Genomic DNA, 12,989 nt, shown 5'->3' with positions numbered 1-12,989 from the left:
CTGAAATAAGAAAAGCAAAACTGCCAAATGCAATTTTCTTACCTCTCAGAACAAATGAAATACTCTCGATCAAATGCCCAACTTAATCTTAATTGGTCAAAACAACTAAAATGTTTAATTATTATGATAATTATAATTATTAATTTGAGACATTTAAATTAATCTAGATACATTTCTTGGAATGTGGAGATACACTGGAAAACTGAGCATCTTAAATGAATTAAAATTGCTTGAAGAAAAGTTCTTCATTAAGTCAGTTTCAATTAATCTGAGAAAAAATAAAAATGCTCAGTCACTCAGTGCTGAGGAAGGCCACGCAGATCACTGAGGACCCCTCACACCCCTCCATCGCTCCTTCACACTGCTTCCATCGGGCAGGCGCTTTAAAGTCCCCCTGGCCCACGAAAACAGATATAAGAAGTCATTTGTTCCAAATGCAATCACCATGAACGGTCACAAATAATAGTCCAGCTGTTCATAATTGTTATGTTGATTTTAAATGTGCCTTGAGCTTTTATGGAAATGTGTGTGCGTGTTTTGAGCCTGTGAAAGACGAATTTCTGTCACCATTGGGGACAGACAATGAAATCTATCTATCTATCTATCTATCTATCTATCTATCTATCTATCTATCTATCTATCTATCTATCTATCTATCTATCTATCTATCTATCTATCTATCTATCTATCTATCTATCTATCTAGTTTTTTATTATATTTTTTTTCCGGTATCCATGATTAATTGAAATGCAAGGTGAGTTCTGCTAACAAGAGTCACAAACGTTGGACATGTCAAATAAACGACGGTGACGTTGCATCAGCCCGAAATCCAACTTAACTGCACTTTCCCCAATTTGTCTACTTGTTTACTCCAATTTGGCGCGGCATCTGGTCCACGTACAGCACATTAAGGGTTGCCAGGAAGAAGTAAAGGAGCGGAGACGCACAGAGCGGGCAACGACGAGAGGGGGATTAAAGGGGGGGTAGGGGGAGAGGAGGAGAGCGAGGCAGATGGATGGAGAGACGGGCGGAGGAATGCGGGCCTAATAAAATCTGTTCTGTCATTCGTCTGCGTTAGTTTCTAAAAGCCAATTGTACATCTGGACAACAGGCACTGGGGACCGACGAACACTCTCCATTTTTTCTCTTTTTTTTTTTTTTACCTCTCTACAGTCTTTATGATGTACGCGCTTGGCCGTTTAAAGTTTTCAGCCTTCATTAAACCCTACTCCGGGTCAGTGCGCAAATTATAGCAAATTACAGGCAAATTGCACAACAGCGAAAATCAGCGTATGTGCCGGAGCGAGCGGGGGGTACGTATCTTTTACATTATGATGATTCAAACGTTGAGAAATGGCAGCGGTACAAAAATGTGGAGCTACACAGGGGTAACAATAAGTCTAGGTATGATTACAGTGCGTTGTTAGATGTAGAGGCCAATACAATGATTGCTCTGACGTGGATCGGGGATTTTTTTATTTTATTTTATGTCTTTGCTCATGGACTGTTTGAAGCAACAGTGCTCTTCATTCAACTATTATTTGAAAGTTAAATTTGAAGAACATTAAACAATAAAAATGTATGTGACCATATTAGTCCAGTGCTCAGGTCTCTTAAAAAACAATGCAGCAAGATCTGTTTTTTTTGCTGTGTTTACAACATACTCCGTGGATGGCAAAAAATACATTTACACTACAGGTACCCCAGCTTTAAGGGAAAAATAACATCAACTTATTGGAATTAAGAGATTCAATTTAAAGTTTGAGTAGGTTTGGTCTTGTGTTAGATTAGATAAAACATTTTATTGCCAATGGAGCAAGCCCATTTTTTTCTTAATTCAGATTATTTTGTACAATTTCAAGTGAAAAAGAAATATTTTTAAACGTAAAAGTAAATTAGTCTGCTCTCACGTGGGATTTCTGCTTGTTCCATTGGCATTAGCATTTTCATCTAATGTTAGATTAGTTCAAACAGACTCAAATTCAACATAAATTACCTCCATTCAAATATTTTACGTCATTTATCTTGTCTAAGATTGTCATTTTTCCAGTGTAGCACCAAATCTCTGACATGCTAGTGCCATATGAACCATCTGGGGGCGGTGTCACGTCGGTGCACACTGCAAGGAATAAACATGGTGAGGCTGTGTTTTAGTTTTGTGCAGCTAAAATCTGGAACAGACTTCCTGAAGATGTGAGACAGGCCGCAATTGCCTTTTTTCCCCCTCCCTCGAATGTTGTTTGTTTGCTTGATTACTGGCCATAACCTTACACCCTAAACAATCACTGATCATTCACCATGCCACAACAGCTCTCACATCTGCCACGTGGATCGATCCTTCTTTCTGCGAAAGTAATTGTGTGTTGCACTGTTGTTTTGTTTGACAGTGAGGAAGGTCGCGACTGCATATGACAACAAATAGTATTTCATCTGCACTCTTGGCTTTTGTTTTAACGTTTATGGATTATCATGCTTTGTTGATATTGCTTACGTTCCAAGTCTAATTTTATGTACTTTGGCACAGCATTCTTCCTCTGCAAACAGTGTTGTTTTTCGTCTTAGACTATAACAATATCATTACGTTGACGCAACATTTTTTAATGCAATAATGTAATGATGACAGGATAAAAATAGTTCCTTGGTGACTTAACATGGCGAGACTTTTATGAGTGGTTTGTCAGACCGTTCGAGACTTCTCCATGGTCATCACACAACTGACAGTGATGTTACTGGGAGTTTATCTTTCCTCAGAATAGTTTTTTCTCCACTTATATAGTGGCGTATGAACAGAAAGCATGTTGATGAACAACTGAAATGTACTGCTGGTGTTGTTAAAGGGATATTTCAGGATTGTTGACATTGGGCCTTATTTCCTAGTTATCCAGAGTGTTGTTGATTTCTGGAGATTTTTTTTATTTTTAATTCATGCAGTCCTTATATTTGAAGAGTTTAGTGAAATATCCCTTTATTGAAAAATTTCAAAATGATGATCAGAGGATGAGGAGAATGGCTGGTTTTGGGCCTTTTGTGGTCCAATCTTCATGTCAAAAGCGTAGCACAGCCTGTCAATCTTCATCCTAATGTCCAATACTTATTTTCATATTGTAATACTTATATGCCTACTTAATTACTTTTTTAAAGGAAACTGACTAAAACTAGACTTAAACTATCACATTTAGAAATGACTCAAATGTGACTGAAACTTGAAGCATTGTTCGTCCAAAAAACAAAGACAAAAACTATAGGGCTGCCAGAAACAACACTTTGAATAGCTCTGTGTACAGACTGTGCTCCACAAATAGAAGATTGTTTTAAAGGACGCATTTTTCACTAACTATCAAAATGGAATGCATAAATAAAAGCAGGAAAAATCATTTAATTGAAATACAGCCGTTACAAACTCGATTAACTGGAGTTTAACAGATGTTTTCTTGAATAGCTGTGAATAGTATTTTGCACGGCTCGCTCAAACCTTTTTATTGTCACACACATAATCACTCATTTTGAGTTATTCACACCTTTCACTACAGAAAAATATCACTCAACATTGTGCAAAATGGTTGTTAAAAGCATAGAATGATGACAGGAATGACAACGAAGACACCGACTTCATACGAAAGGTTAAAGTCGGCCTCGACACTGTGCCTATTATTACCCACATACACGTCGCTATATGTTCCCAGTTTGAGTCGCATCAATGTTGGTATTTTCACAGTCTCTGAAGCTTCAAAGAGCCTTTTGAACTTTGGCAAATGCAGTTCATACAGTGAGCGCAGAGCCACATCAAGGTGAAACTCTCAATCTGAAAAGTCACAGCCCATCACACGTGCGGCAAAAGGAAGAAATCAATCTCCTTTGTGTGCACCTATAGGCTATATTTGCTACCACAAAGTTGGATGCATTGTTGTGTAACTTGATTGCCTTGACACTGGGGCGTTTGCGCTGTAAAGATGGTGGGTTGTACGTTGGTCCTGGCCGTGACTTTGCATAAACCAAGCTTGAGGGGGTTTGAAGATCTTTATACATACACTATAATTGTATTTGATTCCTATTATATTAAATCAATGAATAATTAACCCACCGACAGTCTTCTGTGTCAGTATTTATGGCGATAGCTTTATGCATAATGGTAGAATCAGAAACAGTCATTTGAATAAGTAAATCATATTGTTTTGGGAGTATATTGTACTTTATAGCAGCTTTCGTATCAGTCTTTGTTTAAGATGATCTGTTTAAAGTAGGGCAATACAATATGAGAAAGACATGCAATTGTCATAAACATTACAGCCATATTTATTATTTTAACAAAGTACCTTCTGTTAGATAGTCAATACTTACAATTGCAGCAAATTAAGTCAAAACAAGACAAAATCGGCACCAAAAGGAGGGGAAAATGGAGCCAAGTTTGAAAATCATGACTAGAACTGCATGCATTTCGTTTCACTTTGTTATGGCAATCTTTATATATACATTTTAGTCAGATGGAAGGCCTCCGTGATTTCTTTCTTAAAATATCAAAATAAATCTATTTAGCCTTGGAGAGGGAATTGCTCTTGTAATTTAGGGCAATATATATAGTCCGTTATTTGAAGAAATTTCAGCGATTAGGCCCAAACTCCGGTAGAAACCATTGGCCATGCTCTGTTACTTAACCACACCAGACTCGCTTTGTGTAATTCCATGTTCCCATCATCCCCCTGGGCATATCACACTCTGCGCCAACAACATGTCCACAGCCTGTCCATAAATAACCCTGTCAACCTCTCCCTCTCCCTCTCTCCAACACATGTCCGAACACGTACCGCCTTCGTTGTCCTTGCCGTCCGTGCAGAGCGTCTCCATGGCGACGTGACACCCGGCCCCGCGCCACCCGGACTGGCAGATGCAGTGCCACCCGCTGGCCTCCAGGGTGCACCGTCCGTTGTTGTTGCAGAGCCCCGGACAGCCCTCTGAAGCGGGTAGAGAGACAGTGGGGTTAGTCGGGCGGCGAGTGAGCGTGGCGGATGTTTGGTGGGTGTGACCAGGCTTTGAGCAGCGACGGCGTGAGAGAGGCTGTGTTTTTGGCGTGCTGGAGACGTGACGGAAAGGATGCCAATTTCAGATTTTTACACCTTTGTCAAGAGGCAAGACAACACCGCAAAATTAGGTCGCCTCCAATTCACATAGGGCTTGTTCCAGTTCATACTTTGAGGAACCTATGCCTGATTTTTGCATGTTTAGAAAAAAATAAAGTGGAGCTAACTCATTTGTGACTACTTAAAGGAACAGGCCACCATTTTTCCATTCTTAGATATGTTCTTACCTGAGTTTAGACGAGTTGATGGCTACCTGTCTGGTCTTTGTACGAGCGCTCAGTCCACGCAAAAAGACCAAAGATGTTGTAAGCATTTAGTCTCTCCCAGCATATTCCTATGGAACCAAACGGGGGTGAAGTCAGAAGCGACCAAGCTCTTCCACATTTTCCCTATTTAAGTACGGTCACGTGAGTAGTTACATGATCCAAGTATAGTTACACAAAATTAAACTTAGGAGCACTTCCATGTCCGCGCAATAATATCTTCAGAAATCTTACTGCGCGGGCATCGAAGTGCTCCAAAGATGTTAGTACGCCTTACAATATAGTACCCCTTTTTTAGAAAATCGACATGTTTAATTTTGTGTAACTATACTTGGATCGTGTAACTACTCACGTATTTAAATAGGGAAAATGTGGAAGAGCTTGGTCGCTTCACTTCACTCCAGATGGCCCCATAGAGGAGTCTCGTCTAAGTTCATGTAAGAACATATCTCAGTATAGAAAACGGTGGCCTGTTCCTTTAATGCCAACCGATTGATTGATTGATTTAGAGTACCAGGCTGGAGTTTTAATTTAGGAATGAGTGGTGGAGGAAACCAACGCAGACAAATAACAGGGTAATACTCGGTTGTCTGTAAATTCGTCCTCTGAATTTGACAATGCTCAATGCTAATTCAGTTGAAACTCGACTTAGAAGTTTTCAAGCTGGACTCGTGTTTACTCCTCCTATGTAAATAAAGCATTAGTTGACCATCACCATAGCCACCTGTAGGCTTCTCCAGCCCGCAAACAGCGGCCTCATGCAACCCGCCGTGGTCAAAGCCTGGATTTAGTGAGTGTTTATCCCTATATGATGCACTTCTCTCCGACAAATGGACTGACAGACTGAAAAGACAGAGCCAAGAGAGACAAAAAAAAAAAAAAATCAGTCGATATCAAACAATACACCAAGAAACATAGAGACAGCCTTCGGTGAAATGCGGAAGATGTTGTACTTTCACATGAACCGCTAAGACTCCCTATAGCGCCAAATACGGCGACGAGAATCAGCCTATGTATCATTATCTGTAGAGGAAGAAGCAGGTTATTATTGTCAATGGAAGACGAGAGCAAAGAAAGAAAAGGAACAAAAAGAAAATAGGGAAAATAACCATAATTTCAGAGATCTTTTGAATCGCTCTTTTCTCTGAGTGAATTTTCGCCGAGAGAAGCAGGTTAAATCCATGTGAAAACACAACGTGAGGAGGACAGGATAAAAGAAAAGCCAGCGCACAAAGTATAGGGAGGACACATAGGTGGATTTTTTCGTTTTCTGGTGGGGGGGGAAGACATGCCTCCGAAGTGCTATACTTTATGCGACCGCCACATTCCTCGATCACAGAAGAGACAAGATATGAGGCTGGCTGATTCAAAGAAGAAAGGGAACACATAAGAAAAAAAAATAGAGAATAGAGAGAGAGTTGCTTCTGAAAACCAAGCAAAGCCCAGCTGGAGAGACAGAGGAGAGGGGTAAACATGTGAGACAGAGGGACAGCAGCTGGCTTCATTGACACATACAGATATAATACACAGAATCAGGCGTCTGGATGCAAGACCAAACAAACATCTTGTGGCTATTGCGTGTTTTCGGGAGCGTGAGTGCGTCTGATCGTGTCGTGTAAGAGGGAGATATGTTGCAAAAGAGTAAAGCTTTAAAGACTGCAAAATGAATCAAAGGCGAACTCCGCCAACTTGAACCAATTGAAGTTGACCGTATCTCGCAGTTGAAAAGGGGATTTTTGGATCATAACATTAAAATACCACAGACGTAAGGCTGCTCTGGTTCCAATAAAATACCAGCCATGTTTCCTGGTGCAGTATTTATGTTGAGCTAGGGCTATGATCATTCCATTACCAATCGATAAATCAGGTGTGTGGCCATTACAGTTTCAGGCGCTGTGGTATTTTTGCTGTTTTTATATTTCTATGCTGTTATTGTGCTGTAAAGTAAAGAAATACCCAAAAACGTTTTTTCGCTGACCCCTTGTGACAGAAGTTTGGTCCTATCCTTCAATAATAGAATGTAGAAATTAGAGGTTGTCGATATATTGGCCGGCCGATTTAATGGATATTTTGTGATATCAGCTATCGGCCGATATAATGCTGATAATCTCCGGAACCAAAAGTCGTAGAGTATTTCCGTTCTTTGCATTGGAAAGAGCTCAGTCAGAGCGTCGTCACAAATGCATACACCTCGGAGGCTCGGATCGTAATTTATGTTGCAGACTTTTGCTTATAATTCGAGAGCCGTAAGAGATAGACGCTTCTAAACTGTAACATGTGTCTGTGTTGAACTGACAGCAACACTGAAACATTTTACAGTTTAGAAGCATCATACACAGGGTTATAGACGCATCGGCCAACCTTGTTAAAAATAGTGGAACTTTAAATTTGTTCTCAAATTGTACCCCGCAATTCCCGACACAACAGTCTACCCAAAAGGCGTTTTGTAACATATCTTGTCTTTCCATACAGAATGTGCAGGTTTTTGGTTTGTGTAGTTGTATCATAGACAGTGACAAAACAATGTAACCATAAATACAGATATAAGTGAACAAACAAGCTTGGACATAGTGGGAGAGACAGCGCTACACAGATAGAGAGGACAGGAAAAAGTGGGATGGGTGGTGACAGGAGTGCAAAAATAGTGACTTTTTTTTTTTTTGGGACAACCTTGAGTCAAGTCTTTGGTTTATGAATTACCTTTATATCCTGAGAATAGGAGAGGGCACGGGGGGAGAGAGGCAGGAAAATTAGGGATAAAAACGCCAAAAGTAAAATAAAAATAAACAGCACTGCCAAGTACACTGTCTATTGAGATGTAAGGGGGATTGGACAGAGGGGGGCAGAGGAGGCAGGGTGGGACAGTAGGGGGCAGCACTGAGTCAGAACCACAACACAGTGCAACACGTCATTCAAGAGAACAGAACAACAAACAAGTCGTGGCCAGGAATATTCATAGACAATTACGGTTCAACATTCAGTTCAAGAGCGCACATGTGGACGATGTTAGAGAAATGTTTTTTATTTTCTTTTGATTGTCAAAAAGAGCGGCTTAATGTTGACTGCCGATCATTCAGAACGCAAGATGGGGTTCGGCACTTTGCAGCATTGCTATTTCAATATGTAAAGAATATGTGAGACTGCATAAAACTGAAATCCAATTCTGTTCTTTGTAGCAAGATGCAAATGACATTCATGGATTGCTTGCACTTTAATTGGTTTACAAGGACATCAGATTTATGGACGTAACAATATCAAGTGTCCAATCTCTGGCTTCTGTCACTCGTAACATATCGGCCATGCTTGGATAAGAGATCGATAAATGAAACGGAAACTTGTCTGGAAATATGTGCAATGACAGCATAAATCCATGGGACCCTTCACCCAATCTCTAATAGTTGGGGTATTTAAAGCCATTTCCCCATTGTGGGACAAATAAAGGTTCCCATGTCTTAAAACTTGAGGATTACCATTGTAAATTTGTTTTGTAATGGCTTGGTTAGAAAAGTTTTCTTTGAATTTTGCACCAAAGACACGTTCAAAAAACGATTTCTGTTAGACCCCAGAGCAGCAGTATATTTTGCTGCTGATTGCTAAACTAATTGTGAAAATATTTATTGAAATAACAAGGTCATGCGTCTGGTATTTGGCTGAGCTTTTTTTTTTTTTTTTTTCCCGTGATTCATCTCACACCCAAGCCCTTCTGCTCGGCATTTGCAGGCGGGAGATCTGCTCAGCACTAAAACACATGCTGGAGCTATACATGTTGATTTGTGAGCATCAAGTGGCCCGACCCACGACCCGCGCAATGATGCATTTAAAACAAACTACAAAGTATTGGGGAGGGGGGAAATTTATGCTTTTAAGCGCTTCAACATCTGGCTACAGTGTGTGTCGAACCACTTCCTGGACGCTCGGATTGAACGTTGTGATACTTTACCATGAGATACGTGCGATATATGGACACCAAAGAGATACGCGTGTGTGATGTATGTGCAGTGAGCTTTCATTTCAAAGAGAATGGATGGGAAACATGCGTTCACCACGGATGATGGTCAAAACAAATGTCGAGAATACGCAGAAATAATAAGAAATATCAAGCCAAAGTAAACGGCACAGCAAACATTTTTAATGTGAGTCAAATGACTTAGAATAGTAAATGTAATTTGTTTTCTTGGATGTGCTTGGATTTTTTTTACTTGTTAGTCGTACTTTCCATTAAAGAGCAGGGGTCCTCAAACATCCAGGACGATCAACATCATAAAGTCTAACAATCAAGCTGGATCTTCTGGTTAGTCTTGAAACGGCATCTTTTTTTAAAGTCATGAACATCCAGCTATCTCGGTTGATCACACTTTATGATCATACTTACTATATTGTTGACCAGTTTGAAAAGCTACATTTTCTCACTACTGTAGATCGACTGACTAAGGCAGGGGTGTCAAACTCATTTGGATCGTGGGCCGAAATTCAGCTCCCACGGTGGGTTGTGGGCCACATATAATGTAACCAGGAAAACACTATAGAGAACATTTTTTCAATAAATGAATAATAATACTGAGCTGTGATTTGGTCAAAGCCCCAACTTAACTGTAGCTTAATCAATAACAACGCCTTGACACTTGTATTGCACTTTACAAGCCTGTGTCACAAGTTTCTCACATAGTGCTACATAGGAGTGAATATTCATTGAACCACACTCGGTGGTAGTAAGCTGTTATTGAAGCCACGTGGCTATAATGCGTTGTTTATATCCTGATCTCTTATATCAGTGCCCTCTGCTGGACACGTGTGGAAATCATTCTTTTTTAAATTTATTTAAGCTTCCCCCGAGTGGCTGGAATGGGCATTCTGGTTATTCTTTAAAAAATCATAACTCCAAACAGGAATGGGCTAGAGACTGCCTTTTCTTTTTTCCCCTTAAATTTGCCAGATCTGGCATGTTTGACACCCTAGGACTAAGGTAATAATAAACAAAGTAAGCAAAAGTGGAACAAAGTATTTAAAGTATGCATATTTAATTGAATATTCATTATATATGTAATATTTTCCCACATAATTCACTGTTAATTAAATGCAATACCTTTTTTAATTGTTATTAATCAACTTAAAATTATTTTAAATCAAAGGTTGTTGACACTGACACGAGATATTTTCATTTTTAAAATTCCTAACAGCCAGATTTTAAATGTTGTACACCTGAATTTATTATTTATACTAATTATTTTACAGTGGGGGGTCCTGAGGGATTTTGCAAGGCCTCTGTTCTAGCTCGTGCGCCAAGTCTTACTTCAGAATACAAGAGCGGGAAGAAGTCAATGCTATTTGAAAAGCTTTACTGAAATGGAAAACCCTTGGATGACTGAGATCCATCACATGGTTTAAACTATACACATGAAATATTCTCAGCTCAAGTCATCTGAACTCACATTCCTTTTTGCAGTGCATTTCCACAAAGACTTGAATATTTGTGTTTACAACAGGCAAAGTCTAATAAAACTGCTGCACTTTTGGGCACAGACATTTCCAAAACGATCAAAACAAGAGCAGCGACTCCTGCCGCCCTGCAAAAAGGCGGAGGATGATGCAAAGACTCCAAACCACTTTTCACTTTAAATAAAAAAAAACAATATGAAAAAGCTTACAGTGAAGCCGTCACAGTTTCATTGAGCAACGACACAAAGCGATGGAGGATAGAATGAGAGATGGGGGATCGGAAAAAAAGTATACAGTACCTTTTACACGTATGTCCGGATTGTGAGCTTTAGGAAACAGGGAAAGGAAGCAAGGAGGCGAGAAAGGACAGATAGGAGGAAGGTAGAAAGACACAAAGGAAGTGTTTAAGTTCATTAAGAAAAGGACAAACTGCTGAATCCTTGTATTCTAGTGTCGATCACAGCCTATCACCAAGTTCTTTTTGGTCTTCAAGCTTCATTTATGTGCAGCAACCCTCCTCAAACTCTCCTCCTCTAAACCACTGCCATTATCTCACCCCTTCACTCCCCCTCAGAGCATTACCGAAGTGTATATGCACCAAAGTTTATTCCTCCAATAAATGACCCTGTTCCTCGTCTCACGCAAAGATGATTACTTCAGTCTATGATGGGAATCCACAGTTGTTTTCTCTTCGTAGCATCCCTGAAGTTTTTTTCTCCCAGGGTCCATGCGCAAAAATGTGTTCCTTCAATCAATTTGCATGCTTGTGTACTGTGTGTCAATCTTGTCTGAAGCTTATACTGCATTGCTGGGGAACCAAGCGCAAAGCTACATCAGTCTTACCCGTCATATCTTTGCTGAAGGGTCGACCTATCTGGGTCTAAGCGCCAAAGTTTGTCAATGTAAATCTTGTCTGAAGCATAGATGAATCCATGATGAACCCATATCAAACACATCATTGTTTTCTCCTCATAGTAAAGCTGAGTTAATTCTTTCAATACATGCTTGTATAGCGTATCGCAACTCTCACTGAGACATAAAGAAGAATGTGTTGTTACTGTAATATGACCCCATTGCAAATCTCCTTACAGTTTTGCTAAAGTCTCTGCCTGCCATGCTATGCACCAAAGTTTATTCCTTGCATAGTTTTCCCTGCATTCAGATCGCATGTCAATCTCGTTTGAAGAAAAGAGCCCCTCGCAAAGGTATCAATCTTTCCCCTCGTGGCATTGCTCGAGTCTCTATACCTGCCGGAGTCTGAGCGCCAAAGTTTATTCCCTCCATAAACTTGCCTGCTTGTACACCGAATGTCAATCTTGTTCTAAGCAAAGGAGAATATTTCATTACCGTAATGGGAACAAATAGCAGAGGTCGGACATTTAATCAACATTACAGACGGAGAGATTCAATTAGACATGAGCCGCTCGGTCGCGCGGAGAAACGCGGGGCAGAATAAATCAGCGGTCACTGCAAAGGCGCATGTAAAGATCATATTTTCTATTTTAATTAACGCTAAACTCCGTCGGATTTGAAAGTCATGAGGTTCTCACAACAGGATTTGGCACCACTTACATTTGAATATTAGACTTAGGGGCCGATGATGAAATGCGACTGGCGAGTGGTGCAACATTTGAAGGGCTGGAAATTAAAATATCTATGTCTGATAGAGGGCAACTTATTACAATACAACTTTAAAGAGTGATTTTTTCCAAGACGGAGAAGAGAGAGTGCTTTCAGTCTTATTTTTGACTCATTTGCATATTGCTAGATTGAAAGTTTTACCATCCTCAGAAGACAAAGAGTTCTTCCTTCTGGACATCGCTCTTTTGTGAAGTGGCTGCCAGAAGTTTGTTTTAGTGGCGAGCGATGGACGTAGGGTCATTAAGCATGATGTGTTTGAAATGATAGCATATAGCATAATTTCTTTGCTTTAGGTCAACTTCATTGACCCACACTAGGAAATGTGTCCTCTGCTTTTAACCCGTCCTTCAGTGGCGCTGTGGCAACCTGTCAGTCGCCTTTATGACTTCTTGAGCTACAGGTTTGTTTGTACCAAGCTGGAGAATTACTCCGTGTGTTCAGGTTGGTGATGAAGTTGGAGTTCATGACGAAAACTTTGGATGGCTAACCACTATTTTGAATCACCAACGCACCACCAAGCGGTTTGTGGTCACACAAACCTGTTCCGTCCATACTTAGGAATAAAAATCCAGCA

The 12,989-nt window shown here is 40.1% G+C and overlaps 1 protein-coding gene across 9 annotated transcripts in view; it reads right to left on the bottom strand.

The window, feature by feature from the left end:
• tenm3 (teneurin transmembrane protein 3) overlaps positions 1-12,989 on the bottom strand; it is a 627,437-nt gene that overhangs the window by 117,718 nt on the left and 496,730 nt on the right. For 7 of the 9 annotated variants that reach the window (XM_079553229.1, XM_079553230.1, XM_079553228.1 and 4 more), the window contains 2 exons: positions 11,074-11,100; positions 4,803-4,949 (listed from right to left, as the gene is read on the bottom strand). In XM_079553229.1, coding sequence (XP_079409355.1) covers positions 4,803-4,949; positions 11,074-11,100 — 174 coding nt within the window. The remainder of the gene's footprint in view (positions 1-4,802; positions 4,950-11,073; positions 11,101-12,989) is intronic. The other 2 variants (XM_079553232.1, XM_079553233.1) reach the window with 1 other exon arrangement.

Source organism: Gobius niger, assembly GCF_951799975.1.
Source record: "Gobius niger genome assembly, chromosome: 3".
Lineage (NCBI taxonomy): Eukaryota > Metazoa > Chordata > Actinopteri > Gobiiformes > Gobiidae > Gobius > Gobius niger.
The sequence above is the reverse complement of the archived record's forward strand: the minus strand, read 5'-3'. Positions and strand labels throughout refer to the sequence as shown.